General features: G+C 40.1%; 1 protein-coding gene across 3 annotated transcripts in view; it reads right to left on the bottom strand.

Moving 5' to 3' along the window:
- The window catches only part of CLIC5 (CLIC family member 5), an 80,524-nt gene that overhangs the window by 43,639 nt on the left and 12,429 nt on the right, over positions 1–24,456 (bottom strand). Inside the window, exon 1 of one of the 3 annotated variants that reach the window (XM_088133689.1) lies at positions 18,650–19,040. The exons of 1 other annotated variant lie outside the window; for it this stretch is intronic. In XM_088133689.1, the coding sequence (XP_087989815.1) occupies positions 18,650–18,712 (63 nt within the window). In that variant the 5' untranslated portion in view covers positions 18,713–19,040. Of the gene's footprint in view, positions 1–18,649; positions 19,041–24,456 lie in introns of those variants that run through there. One more of the 3 variants, XM_088133692.1, reaches the window with a different exon arrangement.

Here is a 24,456-nt window from a genome sequence, read left to right as displayed (position 1 = left end):
TGTCAGAGAGTTTGATTCCTCATGGAGAAAAAAAAGCATAGATTTGTCTTATTGTGGATTCTCAACTCAGTCCTTGAAAACACTGTGGTCTGAGGGTTCTAGAAGAGGTCGAGCAACATGTCCTAGATGGAGACTTACAGAACAACAGGAGCAGAATTTATTACTGCTGTAACATTTTTTTTTTCCACTCCTAAGAATGTTTATGACATCTTTGCTCTTCCTCACCGTAGAGCATTTACTCTCACCAGGCTCCATGCTTTATCATCAAGGTCCTGGAAGGAAGGTAAAGTAACCTTCCCTTTGAAGACCAAATCTGTCCCTCTGTAGAAGGTGCGCTTGAATCAGTATTACCCATTTGCTGAGCTGTCTGTACAGGGCCCTCAGAATTAATACCACCCCTTGTAAACTGCTCTAGTTATTCTAGGAAACAGAATACATTTTTCCTATCAGCTGATAAATCCTTTGAAAACTCAAAAAAGATAGCAAAATATATTATTCAATCATGATCACTATAAATAAACTTGGTATAAATAAGATCTGATAGATTGCTTTCTATGTTATAAGGCAATTAATTACACATTTTACCTTTTAAACACTTTAGTTTTATTGTATGTTTTGCTGTTTGATGCCTTAAACAGAATTTTGGCCTGTAACCATAAATAAATTTGAATTGAACTGAATTATCTGGCTGCTGGTCATCAGACTACATTCTTCTCCTCTTTCCTTGCTCCCCACTTGATATTTTCTTTCTATGGAGAGCTGAGTGGCAGTTCAGAAATATGTCGAGTGGACAGGAAAAGAACTGAAAAAGCACCCTTTGAAGCCCTGAAATGATTCCAAAGCTTTGATAGAAGACATATTGGAAGAGGGCAGAATACCTTTGATGTGTCCACTTTGGTTCCTAACTGCGGCTTCATCCAAAGCAAATGGATACTGCAAGTAAAGGTGACTGTGTGTCAACTATGAAATGTTTTTTGGTATTGGCAGCCACAAGCTCATGCCAAGGTCAAAGCATGCCGGTATATCCAATGCTCTGTCAGCTGCAGACCAAAGGGATGGAAATGAGGATAGAGAAATGTTTGTGTTCCTCTACTCTCTCCTAAAATATAGATCCCCTTGCAGGAAAAGAGAGATTGATTTAGGGCAGCTCTCATGCTGTCTACATTTCTCTTATTTGGGGATGTGTCAGGAGGCTGCACAAGGTTCAGATCCAGAGCTCCTCCCATCCTATCCAGGGCTCTGGATCTCCTTTCATAACTTTCCAAGGTTGGAATTTTCCAGTCTCAGAAAGCACCAGTTGCAGAAGGGAAGAAATCTCTAACCTTGGGGGGAGCGGGGGACTCTCCACTGCTGTGGTCTCAAAAGCTGAAGAATGGCAGCCTAGACAGCATTACCTGTTAATTCTCAGCCACTGAATACCAATTGCTTTCAACCATTAAACAGTATCAAAAGATCACCCTTTTATATAGCACTGTAGCATTTTTCAAGTTGCATGTTGTTTAATTGCATATACATGCAGGTACACTCCTGTCCAAAAGTTGTCAGAAAAAGAGTGTTAAAGAGTTTCTATGGGAAAGGGAAAGCTGCACCCTTCCAAAACATCTGTTTCAGGAATAAAGTGTGGGATACATCGTCCCCGCCCACCACGTCATTTCTTTAATGGTGTAGAATAGAGGAAGGATCACCTGGTGTCCTACTTTCCATCTCTGTTCTGCTGCTGCTATGTTCTAAAAGGATTAAAGCTACAATAACCAAAAGCTACTCCTTTTGCCACTGTCCTCCTAATTACTCACAGTACTGTTCCCAGAAAGTTCTGTGGGCTTTTGACATGGATAGATAGAGATAATGTTAATTCTTGCTATTATTCATGTCTTTCTCTCCCTATTTTTACTTGCCCTTTTTTCCAAATCTGCCAGTTAACTGCTTTTTATCTTTGCTAATATTTCATAAAGAAGCATCAAGTTATAATTCTGCTAGTTGAGCTGAGTGGCACGCACCTTGCTGTGGTCTGGACGTAGGGATTGACTAGGAGTGTGCTAGGTGCAGACGAAACTGGAAATTACCCACAGTAGTTTTCCAACATAAAGAGCCACCACTGAGCAAGAACCTAACAAACAAAAGATCCCTAGCTCCAGACAGCCATTGTCTGGGACTGAGGCTCCTTTTCATCCCACCCCTTATATAAACCAATGAGGTTAGTAACCTTTCTCCCCCTGTTTACACCCCTCCCATCTCTGCTTCCAGGAATGTTCTCTGCACTAATTCGAGAATTAACCTTAAAGATTTAGCTCTAAAAGGAAAGGCTTGTTTTTTTTAATTATTTTTCCAAAAAGGCCCCTTGGGTGAAGTGAATCTCTCCCATTCACAAGAGCAGTGTCGCTCCCATTTGAACAGATGAAACATTAATGCTAAATTCTTGCAGAAAAAATGCAACCGATCTGATGGGTGGAAAATCTTCAGTAATTTTGCTTGCAGTTCACTGTGGAAGATTGATGGTTGCTGCTTGATTTTAAGAATTGGGGGTTAATATTTACTACAGTTTAGGTTTTTGTTAATCAAAGTAATATTGCAGGCTATTCAGAAAATAGCCTGGATTTGAACACTTTCTCTGATTGCTGATTACCTGCCTGGGCTGGGAAGTGAGACACTGTCCTTAAGCAGTCCTTTTTGTACTCCGAGAGTCAGTTCCAGAAGGTGGCAGCAGGAGACCAGCGCAGAACGTCATGGCATCTCTCCTACGGATTCTGCCAGTTCAACCTCCTCTTGTCCAAAGATTCAGGATGAGGTGTCAAGAAATTCATATTGCTGATAGCCATGCTGCAGGGGCCGGGGGGCGGGGGTTCAAATCAGGGCCTGATGCAACGGTTAAACTGTTGAACTAGTGCTAGAAATTAATAATAGGCCAGAATGAGGGCTAATATTAACTCTCAACATAATATTAGCTCTTAACATTCCATTCCATTCCATCCTGGCTATGCGATCAGGCCTGGGGGTCCCAGGGGACTGGGGAGATTTTACGTTGGCTCCCTTATTAATTTTATCCCCTCCTGTTTTGTGTGTTTTTTCTGTTTTTTATATGTAGCTATATGTATTGATCTTTTAATTGTTGTACGCTGCCCAGAGTCACCTTGTGTGAGATGGGCAGCTATATAAATATGATTAATTAATTAATTAATTAAAAAAATATATATAATTAAACTCAAAGTAAAAATAGAAATTCTGTTACTAGGCTCAAGCAGGTTTGGGGTAGGATTGCACTCCCTTAGAAAGGTCCATAGTTACTGAAGTTTTATTTGGAATTTTAAATATTTTATTTAAACTCTTCTAATAAATACTTTAAAGTAATCAACAACATTGAATTAAGATGGGGTAAGGATTAACTCCCTAAGAAGGGAGCAAGGATTGTTATAATTGGGATTAACAGGTATAAATTAACCACCCTTCTTTTTAGCTAAGCTAAAAATAATCAATATAGTGCTTTATACACAGAAAAATCTCTGATACAGGGTAGCAGAACTGAGTCCTATGAGGAAACAATCTCTCCTGTCCTTTTCCAAAGACTGAATTATACCGTGTTATAAATAGTGGAAAAATTGAGAAGATTTCTACAGATTTAAAGATAACAATTCTAATACTATTCAAGGAAAACAACTAAACACTGGAAAATAAAAGAGACGGAAGACAATACAGTGGAAATTTGCAACCAATTGATTGAATCAGGCTTTTAAGACCCATGCAAATAAAAAGCAGAAGTATAGGGAAATAATTTATGGTAAGAAAATAGCACCAGAACCTATAGGAAATGGCTACTTGTTCTCAATTATTTATGGACCATCTCTCATCCCCTGCAAATACACAACTGCTGAAGTTTCCTGCTGAGACACTGAGTTGAAATTCATACTAGTTTTCTTCCCCTAGAAAGCATAAATAAAGTTTTCATTTTAGAAAAACTGATACATCATTTTATTTTATTATTTACAGTTCAGGCCAACTGCAGTACAGTCAAAACAGTGGAGCATGTTTTGACACTTGGTGAACAATGGTAGACTGTTACAAAAGCAGGATGCTTCAGTACCTCACAGGTGAAGCAGAGGAACAGGAAATTAGAACAGACTGTGGTTTCCTCTCCCTCACCCCCACCCCCATCCCCATTTCAGCAGCAAACTAAATCCAAGGCTTTGGGAAAGAATCATTGCATGTATGATTCACTGATCTTCTTCCTCCTTGCATAGGGTAACTTGCTGTTTGGAGTGTCATGGCAGTCACCTGTCAAATATTTATTGCAGCTACTTCACAGCCACATTGAAGAGATGCAACTCTGAATGGCAGGTTTGAAAGGCTGCTTTGCAAAGCACCCCTCCAACTGGCTTGTACAGCCCTAATATATACTCGGATATATACTGTATATAGATTTTCCTCTTTGGAGAAAAGGTGGTAAAGTAAAAATGAATACTTATTCATAAGTATATCCTATGTTTTCATGTTTTTTTTAATGTTAGTCAAAGGATGTTTTCAAAAGGCATTTCAGAAAGCAAAAAGTAAATTGGTCTAACTGAATTTTGCCATGGTGGAGGGGCAGGAATTTGGGCAACAATTTTTCTATTGCTTTCTAGTCCCCATTTTCCAAGCACATTTTAAACAACTGTAGGGGGTGGTCATACATACTTTGCAACTGCTTGGAGTATCAATGCATGCTTTGTATTTTAAAAAGGAAGAAAAACAAAAAGGCTAATTTTAAACACAGTGTAAATTGTTAATATTATTAACTTCAACCTGAAGGTCACTTTATTACCTCAGTCCCAGAAAAAGTCCCAGTGTCCCTTGGTGAGTGACTGGAACTCTGGTGATTATTCAGTATTTATTATTTATGAATTATTATTTTTATACTGATTTCTAAGAATTCTCTGCAGGTAACAAAATTATATAAAACAAAAACATCATATAAAAGCATCCTTATCCTCACTAAACCTGGCATTTTATTACATGAGCTTCTCTTCAGCTCTTCAAAACTCTGCAAAATAATTACGCCTTCAGTGCCCTCCAGAAAACTGTCACAGGATGCGCCATTTGAATCTCAGGAGGAAGAGCATTTTGTCATATACAGAGAAGCAGCAGGCTCTTGTTCCTCCTTCACCGATCTGATTTGAGAGTGAGACTCTTAGCAGCTCCATTCTGGCTAAACGTACTGGATGTGTTTCTACTATTTGGAGTAGACAGTTCTTCAGATAGGGTTTAACCTAGCCTTAGTAGAAAGCTCCTTGCCTCATATGAACTACAGTGTGACAGGGTAGCCAGGCATAGAAAATTATGCTGGAAAATCTAGATAAAGGAACCAGATTCTCCCCCTACCCAAATCAGAATAGCTCTGAAGGCAATGCCCAGGGATCAGAAGAGAGGAGCTGTGTCCACAGCAACCTAAAGTGATCCGCTGAGCCTACCCCCACTGGGTCATCTGACCACAACACTAAGTAGCTGGTGACGCATGCCAGCTTCGCCAGTTTGTTGCTAAGCTGGCAACAAGCCTCAGCCAAACTGCTTTGGGTTGTTGCCTAAAAGGTCAAACATGCTTGAACATCAGAACAGCTAAGCACAACTGCCTCCAATGTGGGTTGGGGATGAGATGATGGCAAGGTCATCAGGACATGGCAGAAAAAAGTGGTTGCCAGGTCACATTTATATCATAGTTAGGTGCAAGTGGGGAAAGGCTCAGAGACCCATGGGCAATCTCTGCAAAAGAGTTAATTCCGAATGGTCCAAAGAACACCTATTTGTAAGAAGGAACAGAAAGGATGACCATTGTGATTCTGCACCCCATATCACTGCGATGTGGATATCACACTTTAGCTGGACAACGGAAAACCTAGTGTCAAGAAGAGGCCTAAACATCAGCATTTTCTCTATAGGTTAAGTAAGTACACAGTGGGCATTATTGTCTTTATTTATTGTTATAATTTTTACTTTAATTTGAAGATGCGCTGAGTTGCTAAAAAAAAATCACTCTTGATATGAGAACGAATTGTAGGAGTGACTTTTGGCAGAGGTGCTTCACTGTGGCAGTGCAGCCTTCTTTTGTCTCACAAAGCAACTCTGGAATTCACGACCAGCAGCCTTGTAAAAAAAATTATGCACATCTGAAATTCAATTAGTGTTTAAAATCCCAGGGCCTCTTGCTTTGCGAGCATCCTTACAAATATGAATGAATCTCAGTCACATTTCCATCATTTTAAATACTATTTTGGACTAACTGAAATTAATGGCAACCAAGTACTGAAATTTAACTCTGAAAATGTAATAGGAGAAGATACTGAATTATTTATTGAAATTCCATGACACTGCTTGCACAATTAGAAACAGCCTGAATGTGCAGCTATTGCAAATACTGAAATAGAATGATTTATTTACAATCAAACAAGCATTTAATCTGGCATCCTTATCTCAAACATTTCCTCAGAATTCTATCCTGATTTCACTGTAATTTGCTTTAGACAAACTATGTTTCAGCTTTGAATTCTGAAACCTAAAGGTACAATCCTGTTGTCCCTAACATGTGCTGATTTAAGAGCCTTAGGAAATAACATGGTTTCCTCACAATCTGTTGCCTTTCAGATGGACTTCAAGTTCCAGAATTCTCAAAGGCTTGGAATTCTGGCATTTGAAGTTCAGCACATCTGAAGGGAAATGCCAGATTGAGAGTGCAATGAAAATTATGTTTTATTGCAGGAGATATGCAGGTATAGCAGCATGGATAAGTTCATAAACTGTTACATTTGGCATATTATCACTGCTAGCACACTTGCTCTTGTTGTTTTTTTTTAATTAATTTTTATTTTTTTAAAATTTACAGAATAAAAACAATACAAGTTTAAAGAAAAAAGGAAGGAAAAGTTTAAAAAGTAAAAGAAAAGTGATAGGTAAATAAGAAATAAAAGAGACAGAAAACAGAGAAGGGGAGAGGAGGGGAAGGAAAGGAAAGGAAAGGAAAGGAAAGGAAAGGAAAGGAAAGGAACGGAAAGGAAATTAAAGTAAATGAAAGGAAAGGAAAGGAAAGGAAAGGAAAGGAAAGGAAAGGAAAGGAAAGGAAAGGAAAGGCTTCCAATCTTCTTTACAGCAGTCATAAAGGCATTTATATTTTATCCTCTCTCTCTAAGGTTACATCGTGGCTCCCTTCTTTCCATAAGCCCATAAACAAACAAACAAACTCATAAATCACAAGGTCATTTTTTCCCATTTTCAGCAAAAAATCCATAAAGGGTTTTCAGTCACTAACAAATGTAGTTATTGTCTTTTCTGTAATCAAACAAGTCAGTTTTGCCATCTCTGCAATTCTGTCATCTTCACCAATCATTCCTCCATTGGGAGTATTTCAGAGTCTTTCACTTGTTCTTGGTGTATTATTGACAAATAGAGTAGTGCTGTAGATGGAACAGAGGAGGAGCAAGCTTATGCCAAATCAAGCCTTGGCTGTCCTAGTATCAACCCAAAAGACATCAGGAAATGGCTAATACCAAAGACAGTAGAGAAGGAAAGATGAATACAATAAACATCAGTGCTCCTCACAATTTTTCCCCATTTCCATCAGGTATGATCTGACATTCAAGATTATTCTCAAACTGTGTGCTTGATCCTTGAGACTACATTCTTGTTCAGAACAAATTGAACAACAAGATCTTTGCTCATTTCTCCATTCCACTTCTATTTTCAGTCTATTAGCACTCCTCCAGTCCACTATTAATGTAACCAAGGTGTTCAGAGATAGCCTTGACAAAGCAATGGTCTTCTCTTAATGGCCATTAGGAAATCATTAAGAGAAAGTAAACAACTCATTCCTGGGAATGCAGGGAATGTGAGACTCAAAATAGCCCTGTCTTGATTCTGTTTGGCATGAGGGGGCAGAGGGAAATTCTGGCAGGCTTTCAAGATTCTGTTATTCTTCCCTACAACAATAAAGTAGCATTCCTGGAATCCTTGCACCGGCTGTTTCCTGATTTGGTCTACCTCAAAGGGCTGACAGCTGCGCCCATAGAACGTCCTTTGGCCTGCATGCACCAGGCAGATTCCACTTAAAGCAGACAGTCCCAAAGGTAACAAAGACTTGAGACTTAGAGGCTTTATAAGTAATCATTAGCATTTCAAGTTGGTCTGGAAGCATACTGGCAGCCAATGGAGCCCCCACAATATTGTTATCACTCTATCAAACTAGTTTGCACTGGTCAGCAGGCAGGCAGGCAGTTGTGTTATGTATCAGTGTAGCTTCTGAGTCATCTTCAAGGAAGCCCCATGTAGTGTAAATGGCATGTGGAGATGACAAGCGCATGAATCATTTTAATCAGAACCTCCTGATTCAGGAAAGGTTGCATCTGGTAAACCAGCCACAGTCTCCAACAGGTGCTCTATTAGCAGCAGCTGTGAGTCCAGGAGGACCCCCAGATGGCAGAACCGCTCCCTTAGGGAGACGATCGCCCTATCCAGAGCTAAAGTTGGAATTATGCTAGATGAGGAATTAAAAAGCATTTGGGAATTAATATTAAACAGTGCCTTTTCGCATGCTTTTACTACCCATGAGAACTTTCTACTGCACAACAGTTCCCTGTTTAAATGTCAAATGATGTTTCATTGCCCACTAAAAGATCCTATAAATGGTGCTTATGTAATCACCTATAACAATGCTCATTTCAATAGCAACACAAAATACATTTCCTCTTCTGATATTCACCTGCCTCTCCATAAAATAATTTATCCATTCAGCCACAAAAAAAGAAAATACTAGCACGACATGCCAGTTGACTCTCACAAAGGGAATAGAGATCTAGAAGAAAACGGTTAACAAAAGCCAACATTCATCGAGCAATTGCAGCGGCACTCAGAATAAGCAGGTAAGGTCAGGCAGACCCACAGGTATAAAGAAAAGCTCCTGAAAGATGGGCCACAAAAATAACCGTAAGGATTAATTGCTTTTAAGGACATAAAGCATAAACACCCCGCCATGCTTTCTAAGATTACAATAAAGTGTACAATGATGATAAAGTGTTTTTAGCCAAATATTTTTAGAACTGCTTTGGGCTCCATATTTTACATTAGAAGATAAGCAAATTGTTTAAAGAATCAGTTCTTTTCCTTTTATCAGCATTTTCAAAATATTTACCTTGCTTTTGTAAAATAAATGTTATCCAATGTTGTAACCAGGAAGAGGCTAGTTAAAACATTCTGCCGGCTCATGAGAACAGCACTGTTCAGTTATCCAGAAATTTGCCATGAGCCTCCAGACTTCCCTACTAAGATTATTTCTATTTTCCAGTCCCTCAAATGCCATTTGAAACCAACCCATTGTCATCTTCACTGCCACTGACCTCAAAACATTGAGAGTAATATGAGCCAATTGGTCCTTGTGTCTAGGTGTCAAACGGGAGAATGCAAAGCATTCAATCAATGCTCCACCCCTGTTCATGTTTTAGTTAACGTGGTGTGAATTTGCTCAGAAAGGACCCATGTGGAAGCACCTTAAGATAGCTTCAATTTCTCAGGCTCTGTTGATCCCTACTTAGCAGCCTCACAGAGCTCCATTTCACTGAATTCAATGGGAACTTCTCCTAGGAGCCAGATGTCTGACCAAAGATGTTGCAGGCTCCTTGTTTTATCATATGTTATAACATTATGATTATGACATGTTTAATGAACATGAAGAACCAGATCATAAACCCCCTAAAGTGCATAGGTACCTTAAGTGGATACAAAGGGCTGCAGAGACTTACCCTCTAGATGTTGTGAACAGTGTGGAACTAGTGTGTCTGTCTTTCCCCACCTCCTGGTCTTAGTATGTCTTAATTGGAATAAGGTTGTTCTAGAAAGGAATTTTTGGGATTGTCATCAATATTTGAATGAATTCTGGCAGCCGTGAAAAAGAAGAATGACGTGCTAGACAATATAAGGGAAAATAGTAAAAATAAAGTGGCTAGTATATTTCTAATTATCCCATTGAATATTAAGGAACTTTATACTCAAGTAACAATTGAATGTGACCTCAGACAACCTTTTCTTGTTGCTGAAATTTGGATGGAGTAAATTATCTTCTCAGATTATATACAGGCAATCCTCATTTAGCAACCACAGTTGGAATTGTTAATTTGGTTGTTCAATAAAATGGCTGCTAAGTGAAACTGTAACTGTGCTTATGATCTTATTTCAGCTTTTCTTTGCTTTATAGATCTGTGAAGATTGTAAATGCAAGGATTGGTCATAAATTTACTTTTTCATCACCACTGTAACTGCTAATGGTCACCAAATGAGGCAGTCGCTAAATGAGAACTACCTGTACATCAATTGATAATCCTCTAGGGTCGGTTATATTATACTGTAGACTGTGTTGATTTATTTCATGTGCATCACCTACAGTTCTTACAATGACTGGGGTGGCTTATAAATTGTTTCAAGAAATAAAAATAAATATATTTGAGTAAATTACATCACTGGGCAACCTTTAGCACTGTAAGAGAGAAAAATATTGTCAGTGACTATATTAAGGGTTATGTACTCTGCCAGGTTGCCCCATCACCAGTGTGGGCCAGCAACCATTTTTGGAGGGCAGAAACAAGCATCACCTTCTACTCACCTCCCACCCACCGACTGTGCCTGTGACCCCTGAGCATGTTTTCCTGCATTGCTTTCAAAGCAGTGTTTTCCTGCTTCTGTCATCTCAAGAACTGGGTCTGGTTGGCCTGCTGCACTTTACTTTCTCCTAGCCAGGCTGCGTGTTGATTAGCTACTTCCCAGTGGTAGGAACGGCCCCTCGCCTCTTCTTCCTCAACAGAGTCCACTGCAGCCTTTGCTATAGCAACCTGCCTCACTAGTCTCACAGTTATCACATCTGGGCACGTAGAGAAACACCTGCTACAACAAGCACGGCAGTGGGCTTCAGTCAGAAAAAGCAGGAAAAATGCAAGAAAGGGATTTTTGTTTTCACTTTGGTTGTTGTGCCTGCATATACTGTGTGTGCATTTGGATGCTTTGATTTTGTGCACGTGTGTCCATATGCATGTATGTATGTATGTGTGTGTGTGTGTGTGTGTGTATATGTGTGTGTGTGTGTATGTGTGTGTGTGTGTGTGTGTGTGTGTATATATATATATATATATATATATATATATATATACACACACACGCATACACATACATCCACACACATAAAAGTATGTCCAGTAAGACCCACTAACAAGAAGGAAAGCAATCGGCCACTTCCTTCCTGAACAGAAAGGTGGGAGGGGACAGCAGCAGGGGAGTTATCCAATGGAAGGATGCGGTAGTTTTTGTCTGGATATATACACAAGATACCTTGTAAGCATCGCAGCCTGGACAGAATTTTCTTAAATCAGTGTAGAATCAAGCTGGCATCAGCATAGGACAGGAACAGCTTAAATGTGCAATATAGACATGCCCTAAGATTGATCTCATTTGTAGCCGATTTGTTAGCAGTGTGAAATGCTCACCTTTCTGAATGAACAGAATTATACTCTGTTATCAGGATTTAACATATTGCAAGCCTTTTTCCATTTTCTTCACATAAATCTTTGGCTCACTTACAGTCCAGCATGTCAAAAAGCTGGACTCTAAAAGACTCTGAAAGTTCCCTTTTTCAAATGCAAACATGACATGAAAGGGTATCCAAGTAATAAGAAGAAAACCCCATTTCCAAGAGTAAATAGAATTCAAGACTGAATCTGAGTACTAGGAAAGAAAAAGAAATCTGCTGGAAATTTCTTTGAAAGTGCAACGGCATGATCCATCAATATGGATGCAAGCGTGTCACAGACACGCCCTAGTAGCGCCTGTTGTTCCTGGCCCAACATTTTGTACAAAGCAATAAAAAAGTCATATGCAGAATGGCCTATAATATGGATGCTTTAAAACAGCAATACGTATTGCTGGTGGAAGGAGAGAAAAAAATATATCATAGTGGTTAGGAAAAACATTTATTAGTGAAAGTTGGGTTTTCAGGAAAGGAAGGTTTGAGGAGAGATTTTGCTTCCATTTTCGCTATTTTCACCTTATCTTGTCTATTTGTTATGTTTGAAACCAGGCAAACCCTAGAAAATCGTCACTATCCTTTATGGGGGTGGGGGGGGGGAGGCAACGTTGTTTCCCTAAACAGCAGTTAAGATTGACCCCAGTTCCAGGTTTTGACATAACAATTAACCATGATTAATTGCCAAAGGTAGGAAAAGCTTCTAATCTCCTCGCTGCAGCTGCATCCAGAGGATACCTGAGCCAAGGGTTCATGCATGTCATGATAAACCACGGTTCAGTGTTACATCTGAAAGAGGTCCTTGGATAGACAAAAAGTCATAGGATGTATTAATTATACTGACTAATGTTAATTAGTTTGATTAATGAACTAGGAATTGAAAAAAAATGAATAAAACTTATTATTGTGTTAATGTCCTCCTTCTCTTTCTCTCTAGGAACAACTACATGTGGATATAAATTGTATCAAAAAGACCAGTTGCCCACATTTTCTATGCATCCTCTACTAAGCTTTAATTCCTGTTCCAGGGGCAGGTCATGACAGCAAGATTTTGCTGATGGAATTATTAGCTTTTTCTTATTGCTTTCTTTCCTTTTTACGTTATGTTAAAACCACATTCAGGCACCAGGTAAAGGAAGGCCTGTTGAGACGTAAACATGATAGCAGAGTTCACACGCTGCACTAAGTCAGGGTTACAGAAAAAGGCACAGCTAGCTGAGTTTCATATCCTAAGCTAAACTCAAACCACATTATGGCTTAATGTGGTATATGAATCCAACCTATTGTTTTGCCAGACCAATATGTTGTATATTGAAAGTTATAATATTGAAAAGTTATATATTATAAAAGTTAAATTATAAAAGTTAAAGTGGGCACTCTGTCTCCTACAGCTGTATCATTCACTTGGAAACAATATAAAAGTGGTTCCCTGCTGCCTTCTTCTGCAATGTTTTTCCAACTTCCCTGTCTAACCTATGGTCCTGCGATTACTGGGTGCTTTCCCATCCAAATATTTTTTAGCTTTTTTTTCTGATCAGTTCTGCTTAGGGTTTTTTGAAATCAGCCAAGGTCAGTAAGTTAGAAATCCATATAAAGAGCAATAATCCAAATAACCTAAGCATTTAAAAAGCTGATTGTAATATTTTATAAGCAAATTGCTGATTCCATTTTCCCCAAAACATATTTGCAATTCCCAAGATTTGCACCTTTTTTGGGGTATCAGTTATACTGCCCATTGATCACTGTTACTAAGGATTCAGAGGTGCTGATATTTTTAAAACATGCTTCAGATCCATTAATTCTTGAATTTTTGATTTGCTCCAGAGGACCGCCTAAGCAAAAGGTAAAGATCCACCTGGCTAAGAAAGTTGTCACTTGCTGACCCTAAGCTAACTGGAACACTAGGAACAACTCTAGCTGGTATACTAAGTGTAATTTTCTGCCAATGTCTCTCTGATTGTTGAGTCACTATGGAAAAGCTACCCTAAATATTTCTGAACTACAGAGAAATGGCAGGAAAAAGTTCCACCTTTATTGGTAAATAGACAAACTGTGGATCACAACCCAAGAAAACATCCTCCATCTAATACTAACATGGCAACTTCAAATCCCCTACATCTCTTGCACATGGAACTTAAAATAAAGCTGTTTCATTTTCTGTTCAATTTTGTGCACCACATTAGTAGTGAGGTTCAGTTTTGGAACCCTTATTGTACTTTAATTCCTAGGTAAAAGTTCTTCAAAGGTTTTCAGAGTTGCCCAGTGGGGAAACAGTGAACTGAAATCAGTTTCTTTTAATAATAATAATAATAATAATTTAAAAAATGATCTCTGCTACATACATCATTCTCTATTCAAACACCCAGTATTATTCAAGCATGGCCAGGTACTACTCTTTTCAAATCTGTGTGTATGTTTGCAGGCATAGGAGGGGATCTTGTAGCAAAGCTGGGCAATAATGTGCAGGTACTCTTGAACAATTCTTCCCTTGAGGATGTGCCACCAGTCTAGATCAGCTTTGCCACATGTTCACTACATGTTCATTACAGTGTTCAGTATTTTCTAACATTAATTCAGACATTTTGGATGACATGCCATGACCCACAGTGGCATATTTATGTCTGCCATTTATTTCAGTGCGGTTCTCAAGTCAAATATCATGTCTCCTAATCCTGGCATTGCCAGTCAAGCTGGGGTGGCATTCAACTGGTTATTCACTGAGCTACAGTGCTTCTTGCTGATCCTCCTGAATATTTTGGGAGGCAATGTCAGATGATCCTGGTGACATTTACTGTTCTGGAATGACTCCTGCAATCTGTAAAGTTACACACATCTCCTTGTGACATTGACTAGAGCTTTACTGTCATCTCTGTGCTATGACAGTAAACAGCCTGAAGTGAGGAGGTAAGTTCATGCAACACTATCAAGCAAGCAGATGCATTCACATCAAGATAAAATCCATGGCAGCCAATAACAGTTGTTGCGGGAAGATGGAAAAGAGCACTGGATTAGGCAGCACCTCTTGGTGAAAGCTCTGAAGCACTTCTTCACACAGCACCGGGTCAAACTCAACTTTATACCACAAGATGTGATGATTACTATCAGCTTGGGTACTTGTAAAAAAACAAACAAACAAAACAGACAAACCCATCGAAGTCATCATAGTGGCTACCCACTATCCAGTTTTCTTAGAAGAATCTCTTCTTGCATTGTGTCTGCAACTTGGCTTCAAAGAATCAGAGCTAGGACACAATCAGTCACATTTTTCTCACAATTCTAAAAGGGTACCAGAATGAAACGAAGTGATGTCATTCAAATAGGATAAGCCACTGTCTACAGAGTGATGCTTGTAGATTATTTGGCAATATTTGACTACTCAGTTGACTAGATTTAGCTTCTCTAAGATGGCCCATCAATGAGGCAAGGGAGAGAGAGCATTACTTTTAGCTAACATTCTCCAAGGTCGCCGTTGTTATAGCTAGAGGTTTTGTTGGCTGGTTTAGTCTAACTAAAGGTAAAATTTATCTTTTAGTTTTGCTTCAGTGCCAACTACCAGCCGGCCCAGATTTATACCATTATAATAGGAGCAGCTTTAGTTTCACTTGTAAGGGGCTCTTGAAAAAATGCTAAGTAAACCACATAAGGTGGCCATTTATGTATTGGCTTTGCTTCTTCAGTGGGATTCTTGCAGTTAGATCCAAGCATACAAAAATCCACAAATTCTTGGTGTTTGTTGCTTCTAAATGCAGCAGTACGGAACCATTTCTATATGTGTGGCCAATCTGCTGGCTTCAATTTTTTTTTTTATTTCCTTTGAACACAGTTTTATTCTGTATTTCAAAGTTTTGTATCTCCTGGAAGGAAAAAAAAGGGGGAGGGACTCAGCAGCTATATATAACAATAAGAAAAGGTGAGCTAGGAGTATTAACATATGATTTTTTTTCCATTGTAGACACAGCTAGCTGAGGGTAACATCTTGTATGTCAATAATGATAACTAGCCAGAAGTTCTCCTAGAGACATCAGTGTCTACCAAAATGATATTCCTCAGCCAGCAGAGATATTTTGTACCAATAATTCCATGCTCTTCCTTCTGCCAAGAGGGAGGTCATAGCAAGTTGCGTACATCACTTGAAAAGGAGTTCTGTATCCCTTTCTGTACATCTCTGCCAGTGGTCATGTTCATACGCTAGACAAGCACAGCTATATGCTATGCTTCTGTACCCCTATATATGCCAATAAACTCTTACTACAATAGTGAAATACAACAGGACAGTTTATTATTTATTAAGCATTTTTTGTAGAATAAAAGAGAAACCAAAAGAAAAGAAAAAGTGCAAGAAATAAGAGAAAAAGAAACTAAAATTTAAAAAAATATAAATGATTTCAGACCTTCTTTTCAACAGATAGTTACAATCTTATTATTCCTCTTCCCTCTTAGATGTTATACAAGTCCCTTCAGCCTCATATAGCCATGAATCTAAGTATGCTTGGAGCAGGATATAAAACTGGACACAGCTCCATACTGTCTATGCAACTGGTCCCATTCTGTCATCAGACTTTAAGTGCTTTTTCTTCTTGCCTGTCCCAGTTCTTTCTGTTCCTTCCAACTCCTTTAGTAGCTTTTAGATCCTTGTCGTAAGAAAACCAGTGTGTGGTGTATAGGTCTTCCATCTATGGCAGGCAATATACCACCAGCACATTCCTCCCTTTGTTTTGTGCAAACAAAAATGTATTTCTTGAAGTGTGTATATGCCAGTGATATAAGGAAACTGAGCTTTCAGTATGCAAGACTCTTGGAGAATTTCACTGGTCAGGCTCTTCCTGCCTGAGCCATCTTAGCTCCTGCCGTAGAGGGCACTATGCTGTTCTGTTGCCAGAGATTTCATGGGAATAACTAACTCCCCATTGCATGGAATGGCTTCATCCTACACTTCTGGGGTGGCTGTGTGGTTAGAGACCAATATGCATCTGTGGGTTTATTTTTAGGATTTATATCCCATCATTCCACCACCAAAGAACAAAAATAGAAACAACAATTGAATTTAAATCATAGGAAAGACATAAGAACAGGATAAAACACACCAATGCCAGCAGTATAACCAGGACACAGTTTTATCCAACTCAGCAATCAAGCCTGCTACTTACTTAAGGCCTACCTAATCTATATGCTGCTAAAACTCTCATCTGTTTGGTTGTTTGTCACCTTCAATTGGACAAAACGGTGCATCATAGGGCAACAATTTTTCAACCAAGGCACCTCAGATGGGCTAACTTACAGAATGTGTCCAAAATCCAGCACCCATTATTCCCTTGGGATTGAAATTTGGGAAAGTTGCTGCCACTTCAGTGTCACTGCACTGCTGCTTCAGCACCGCTGCCACATTCAGCAGTGGTTACATGATCCTCCTTTCCAACACTCCCTGACAGCTTCCCACAAGTCAATGGGGAAACCAGCAGGAAGTCTAAACTTGATTGTGGGAGGATGTGCAGGTGGGGGAGACTGATGACGGAGGGAGGGAAGTAAGGGAAGGAAGGAAGGGAAGGAAGGAAGTGGGAGGGAGGGAATGGAGGAGGAGGGAGGGAAGGAAGTGGAAGAGAAGGAGGAAGGAAGGAGGGAGGAATGAAGGCAGGGAGGAAAAGAAGGAAGATTTCTGACACTCCCTTGCAGCTTCCCAAAAGGAAAGTCAATGGGGAAGCTGGCAGGAAGTCAGAAGTCGCTCCTGCTCCCACTGCTTTTTTGCCTGGCTGTGGTCATTCTGTTTGTCGGTTTAGGTAAGGAAATATCTCTGAAACAATGACTCAATGGGTCACAGGTTGTCTAGTTTTCCTTAAAAGCAGGGGGTGGGGGGGTTGCACATCAGCTGAAGGGTGGCGCAGAAGGAGCTTGCCTGGCCTCTTAATCAATAGCTCCAAACCCTAAGCACTGCCATGGCAAATACATTATTCACAATGTCTGACCAAGAGAAAGGACCAGGCTCGAAGAGGTTCAGGACTTGGATTTTTCCTCTGGAACTAGAACTATGTAGATTGCAAATAGGCTTGAAATTAATATCGGGATTTTGACCTTATGTGGTAACACAGTTCTCCAAGGAGCAGAAGCATCTGCACCATCCCTGAAATGGGTTCTGCAAGGATAAAATGCTCATATGGACATGCAGTGGGGAGTATTTGCATTGTTCTTGTGGTTTACAAAGTAATATTTAGATTCAGTTCACCAGCCTTTGCGCACATATGATTGGAAATGATACTACACATTTTGCACTCCTTCCTCATATTCTGAATGAGCTAATTTTTCCCCTTATCTGCATTTTCTCCCTTGCTCTTCAGCTTAGAGGGCAATATACTATATACCATCCTTGTTGTTTTTCATTGTTGTTAACATTTTTATCTGAAAACGGTTAAAATGCCACGAAGTCTACACTTCCAGCAACGCTCACTATTGTCCTTGTTGGTTATGCTGCCGAGAGAAAAAGTTCACAATGTCTGAAAGATCATAGGCTTTCTCTCCCCTCACCGCCCCACCCCGCCCTTGGCATGGTTGCCTTTGTCTGACAGCTAGCATTTTTTATTACCTGATGACTGGCGACGTATGTGATAAGAGCTTGCATGTGTAAATAGGTAATCAGAAATATATTGTTAAAAAAACGTTTCACTTTACCTCAGTTGGCATTTTTATATGAGGGAGCAGTCTGCATAATCAGCTGCCACTATTTACGTTTTGAATAAAATCAGATTATATACGTGCAAGTGTGAGCCCGTTCCACGTGTCGCATTGCTCTCCATGCTAATGCAGTAGATGTTTGACTGCACACATCAAGGTTTCCCTCCAGCATCCTGCATGGCTCCCTTGGGCAGAGGTGTGTGATGCTAAAGGCTTCTAGAGTGCCTCAGGCTCTGCTTCCTTTCCCCAAAGCAAATTCAGAGAGGAAACCACCGTGGCTGGCCTGGCATCCGAGCGAGGATACAGCACGGGAAGCAACAAAGACTAAAGCCAACAGCAGGAGGGAGAGCAAACAAGAACAAGGAGGGAAAAGGGAGAAAGTCTGCACCAAGACACAACAGGACACTGGACGCCGTGAAAGTCAGCCGGGCCACAAGGAAAGGGCTGCTGACTTGAGAAAGTCTCACCTACCTTGACAAAGAGTTCAATTTCAGGGTCCTTTCCTTCTCCATTGGTAAGAGATGAATCATTCATTTCTGATCGCCCCCGGCAAGGAGTTGTTCCCCTTGCTCTGCAAAGCAAGAACAGGGTCCAGGGCCAAGAGCAGCCCTGCCTCCTTTTCCCCAGAGGACTTGCGAGGCTTCCTGCTCCTTCTCTACACAATCCCTTTGCTCCTGCTCCTGCTTTTGAAACTTCCACTAACCAAGACAATAATTTTCCTAACAATGAAACGGTAAACAAAATAAACCAGAAAGGACAAGAAAGGCAAAGCAGGAGAAGCTTACATTGGTCTTGGGAGCAACAAGTGCTACAGTGCTGTGTTGTGTTTCTGAGTGCTCATCTGTCAGAGCTCTGGCTCATGCTGCCAGCCCAAAATAGCCCAGTGCAAGAGAGGAGGGTGGGGTTAATGCACAGCCCGTGGTACCTCAGCACAAACCATTTCTTTTAATCCCATCCTGTCAAAATACTGCTTTCTTGCACTCCCCTTTTCAGCATTCTTGCAAGCAGCACTTTTGCCGAACAGTAGGAGAGCCTTCCTCAAGTCTTCATTTATTCCCCAAACACATTCAGTTGAGGTAAAAAGAGCTTGATTGCTCTGATGGCTGCAAACGCAGAACATTTTCCTGGCACAGAAAGCTAAAAGCCAAAGGCCTCACTCGCTCCCCAAAGGGTGCTAATTGAATGCTGCTATCAAAGAGAACCAAGACCCAAAGGTCCAACTGGGCAGTAGGGAATGGAAGGCAACGCGAATGGGAGAGAGGGAGGTAAGCAATTACACCCCGGATTCACAACAGCCAACTTAGAGGTGAGAGATAAGGCACCCTCATGTGGCCACACTTCCACAGCATCCCATCTGCACAAATTCTTCCTGCATTCATGATTTGTAAGATTAAGTCAATCAGTTCTGAGTGATTCCTTCAGCCTGCAATGCTCCTGATACTGGAAGAGGGGCAAACATCTCTGCTCCATCCCTTCTTTTTCCCCAATCAAATGACTGAGCTCTGAGGCAAGTTTCCAAGTCATTCTCCTTCCCTTTGGTGGCTGCCAGTAGGGTTATGAGATGTAGGCTGCAATAATTCAGAGTTGGAGCTTTCTGTCTGCAAAAACAATTAAGCTTAGGGTTACGTGGTTTGTTTTTAAGGTGGGGCTGCATTTAATTGTCTAAAAAAAGCTCCTTATCACTGTCCTTCTTTTTGCTGTGCCCTCCTTTCTTAAGGCATTTTAATGGCCATTCTAAATGGTATAATGAATTAATACGGTTTCCTTCTCAACTGATTCCCGGGGCTGAGAGTGGATGGCACAGTATTGCGGTGGTTCTCCTTCCTGCAGGGCCAATTCCAGTTGATGGTGTTAGGACAGGAGAGATCTAGCCCTAGACTTATGTTTTGCATGGACCCTCAGGGCTCCACACTCTCTTCATTCCTATTTAACATCTACATAAACTGCTGGGTGACATCATCTATCAGTGTGGGGTTAAGTATCATCTCAGTTATATACTTTTATCCCTGGAGAACCAAGTGATCCTGCCAAGGGTCTTCCTCAGTCTCTAGAGGCTATGGGGGTCTACATGGAGAAGAACAAGCAGTGAAGCTGTCAGGTTCAGCCAAGAAACTCCACGAGACAGTACTGGAACAGCTCAGTTACTTTATTAGCTTCCACCTGCAAGACAGAATCTCGCCAGACTAACTCTAATCCCAAAGTCTGCAACTAAATACAACGAATTCCTTAGGGTGGTGCCAGTCTCATCCTCTTCACTTTCTCACACTCAGGCTGTGGGCTGAGGAAATGTTTCTCCCCGTGACCCTGAACCTCTTCGTACAAGTCCTCCATCACAGAAGCCTCCTGAATCGGAAGCCTTTCCATCTTTAGGTCTGGATAGGGTTTCATTCCCCTAGAGAGAACTGGTGCACAGCTTGGCTGTCCTCTTGGATTTTCAGCTCCTGATTGAAGAGCAAGTGACAGCCATAGCCAGGAAAGCCTTTGCACAAATCTTTCTTGAACATTGATTGTGCCCATTCCTGGATCAGGAGGCTCTTCTCATAGTCATTCATGCTTTGTTCATCTCCCAGCTGGACTATTGCAATGCACTGTACATGCAACTGTCATTGAAGACCATCCAGAAGCTGTAACTGAACCACAATGTGTTGACATGGATCATTAAGGTACACCAATGTAATACTCTTGCTTTGTGAACTGAACTGACTCCCAGTAGGCTTCTGAGTACAACTCAAGCTGCTGGATTCCATCTATAAACCCCTTCATGACATAAGGCCAGGCTATTTGTGGGACTGCCTATCTCCAATTGTTTCTGCCTATCCCACAAGATCTGAAAGGTTGAGCATGGTCTGGGTCCCCTCTATAAAACAGTGTCATCTGGTGATACCCAGGAGGCAAGGCTACTCTGGAACAGCATACCCCCTGAAATTTGGATGGCCCCAACCTATTTGCCTTCCAAAAGACCTTGAAGATCTGACTTTTCTCCTGAGTATTGAACCAGGGTGGTGGATAAGCCCATCTATGGTGGGTAGAAATGGAATGATTGTAGGCTGGCCTCAGTTACATTATCCTTGTGTTGTGGTTTGTTTTATGTATTGTGTATGCTGTTGTGGTTTTCAATCTTATGTTGGCCACACAGAGATACAATTTGCAAGTTGGGCAGCCATAAATGAACAAGTGAAGCAAGCTGATAGGACTTTTCATGATTAACAAAGTTATTTGCTGCTATTTCCATTGTTTGGACTAAAACATCCTGCCCCCTGTGTGTGTGTAGGGAGAGTGCATCATGAACTAATGGAATTCCCACAAGAAAAAGGCTCTAGCTAGCTTGGAACAGCTACCTCAAAGCATTGTTCAGGTCTCTTGAGAATGGGGTAAATGTCAAGAGTGAGAAAACAATATCTATTCTCTTCATCTCATGCATACTGCTTTAAAAAATTGTACTGGAGATCACTATCCTGCTTTGCTTGTTCTTTGCATGTTCCATTCTCTCATATTATAGCCACTTTTAAAGATGGCTTTTTCTTTTGTTTTTCTTTTTTCTTTTATCCAAAGCCACTGAACTAAATGCACACAGTGAAAAGAGGATAACTTTGCTAGGTTTGCAACTACTTCATTTCATTAAAATGTTTGACAGGATATTACCACTTTAATTTGGAATCCATCACTGCTCTGAAAAAAAAAATGACATTTTTGTAAGATCTCAAGAACAATCTGAAAGCACATCACTGACTCCTGATGGTCCACCAAATAAAGATAACATATGTTTTGCAAGTGATATCTTAGACTTCTCTTCTATAAAGTGGTACCTCGAGTCACAAACGCTTCTGTTCACGAACAATTCGGTTCATGAACAGCACCGTTCGCAAAATTTTGCTTCTGTTCGCAAACTCCACATCGGGTGACGAACAGGATCCGCGGCCATTTTCCCTGCTGTGACACGTGGTCGTGGTTTCCTGTAGGGAGGGGGACTCTCCCTCCAAACAATAACCGCCTCCCCACCCGCCTTCCTGTCCTCCACGCCAGAAGTCGCCTCAAGCAAGGTTAGTGTTCTCTCTCTTCATACTGTACTGTACTGCACTTTGTTTCATATTTTTGTGGTTTAAAAAAAAAATACATATGATTCAGAACGGATTAACCGTATTTATATTGAACCTTATGGGAAAATTTGATTCGGGTCGCGACCAAAATCGGTTGGCGACCAAATTCGTAGGGGTCAGAACGGATTAACCATATTTACATTGAACCTTATGGGAAAATTTGATTCGGGTTGCGACCAATTCGGGTCGCGACCAGAGTCGCGGAATGAATTAAGTTCGTGACCCGAGGTACCACTGTATATTGGTTGTTGACTTCAAGGTTCTATCTAAATGACATTGTTGGAATAAGACATTCAGGGTTTGGGGTCTGATAACACGAGTACATGGATGACATCCTACTTTTCATATCATTACACTCCTCCACAAAAACATATCTTGGCATACTATTCCTATATATAGACATTATTACTGCAATGTATGAACAAGCTGCATCAGAAATATATTCAATTAGACTATACCAATATTACAGGCCCTCCCACCTCTGCTTTACTCTGTTGTCCCTTGCTGAACAAGGTATAAATATCCAGCTCATTTTAATCCTAACCAAACAGATCCAAACTATATTCTGTAGTCTGTTTACTAAACAGAAAGGCTTTTTAGGAATTGCACAGGTCAAAATGCTTATGGGGGTCTATGTTTCCTCTGGAAACAGAATTTTAATTAAGCAGTAGTACTAAATTAGAAATTCTTTTACAATGCTAGGATTCAGCAGTTATCTAAGCTCAGTAATTAAGTGTCTGTTGTTCTTGAGTTCCTCCCTAAGAACTCAAGAACTTTAACTTGAGCAACAACTTACCCTATGCTTTACAGAGAACGTCTAGTAGCCTGATAAGAAGCAAACAACATTCTATTATGACTGCAGAAGAATTATTTAAAAGATTCAACTAAGTCATTACAAAGGCACCATTTAATTGGTATCATGTTGAAAGAATGCTGTTTCTAGCACAATTTACAAATTTCAATAGAATTCACTTTCAGGTAACTATATCTAAGATGGCAGCTTCTTAATCAATATTGAACAATGCTTACACAGATGTTGTATTTGTTTCAGAGGGATTCAGTACTAATTGAAGAACAATAAATCTTTGTTCCAATGTTGCTCACGTGGAACTAACTAAACTGAAGATCTTCTGGATCTTGCTTGTACCCATCTACATGCTAAAAGGATTAATAGAAGGCATGCTGGACTGCAAATCTGACTTACATTAGAAGCACAGTGCGGCACCCTGTATAAATTTCAGAAACATGAGTTACTGCCATTGAGAGACCATCAATTGAGCATGTCAAACTTTCAAGGAGCTTCATATTTTAACTTCCCTTATCAAATTTCAATTCCTCTGTCCATTTTGCTGCTTCTGTTTTCTATTGATGCCAATTCCTGACTTGTTTCTATAATAACAGTGAATTGTAAAAAATATCAGCAAATGTCTGCCACATTATGGTAATAAATTTTACTTTGGTCAACACACTGAAAATAATACAATAGGAAACAAATAGTGCATTCTCAAGTTACTGCAAGAAATAACATCGTTTAGCATAGCCAGGGTGTTGCCTTATCAATCCAGAACTACAAAGGTTTAAAATTACACACCACAAATGAATATTAGGGCGACCTTTTGAAAGGGTTTCATTATAGTTTCTTCTCTAAGGAACAGACAACTGAACATGATCACATCAACCTATTAATAATAAAACAGAACAGCAGCTCTGGAAGTGGAGTTGTAACATTTGTGCAGGAAAGCTTTATTGCATCTAATCTCCCAGCTTTTAATGAGCAATTATATGTGAAAATTCCCCTTCTAGTACAAGCTAATGGGTGTAACATATGCTTATGAATGAATCTGACACATACTCAAAGGGCCTCTATATCCAATAGGCACTATTTTAGAAATTATAGGAATTTTATGGAATAGCAACTGCTTTGATTAATCACTTCGATTCAGTCAGAAATGTACCACTTCTTATGGTCATGTAAGTCATGTCTAAACAGGGTTGATAGCAATTAAATGGCTGCTTTTAAAAAAAAGAGAGAGAGAGAAAGAATTGCACATAAAATTACTGAAAGTTTTTCAGTGATTTCAGAAGCACCACCTAGAAATGTTTCCTGCTCATAGAACTACTAATGGAAAGATATAGCTATTTCTCATTTTTATCTGTAATATATCTCATATAGAAAGAGGT

Source organism: Python bivittatus, unplaced genomic scaffold (genome assembly GCF_059951505.1).
Source record: "Python bivittatus isolate LINGU-HERP-01145 unplaced genomic scaffold, Pbiv_v1 ctg000020_np1212, whole genome shotgun sequence".
Classification (NCBI taxonomy): Eukaryota; Metazoa; Chordata; class Lepidosauria; order Squamata; family Pythonidae; genus Python; species Python bivittatus.
The sequence above is the reverse complement of the archived record's forward strand: the minus strand, read 5'-3'. Positions and strand labels throughout refer to the sequence as shown.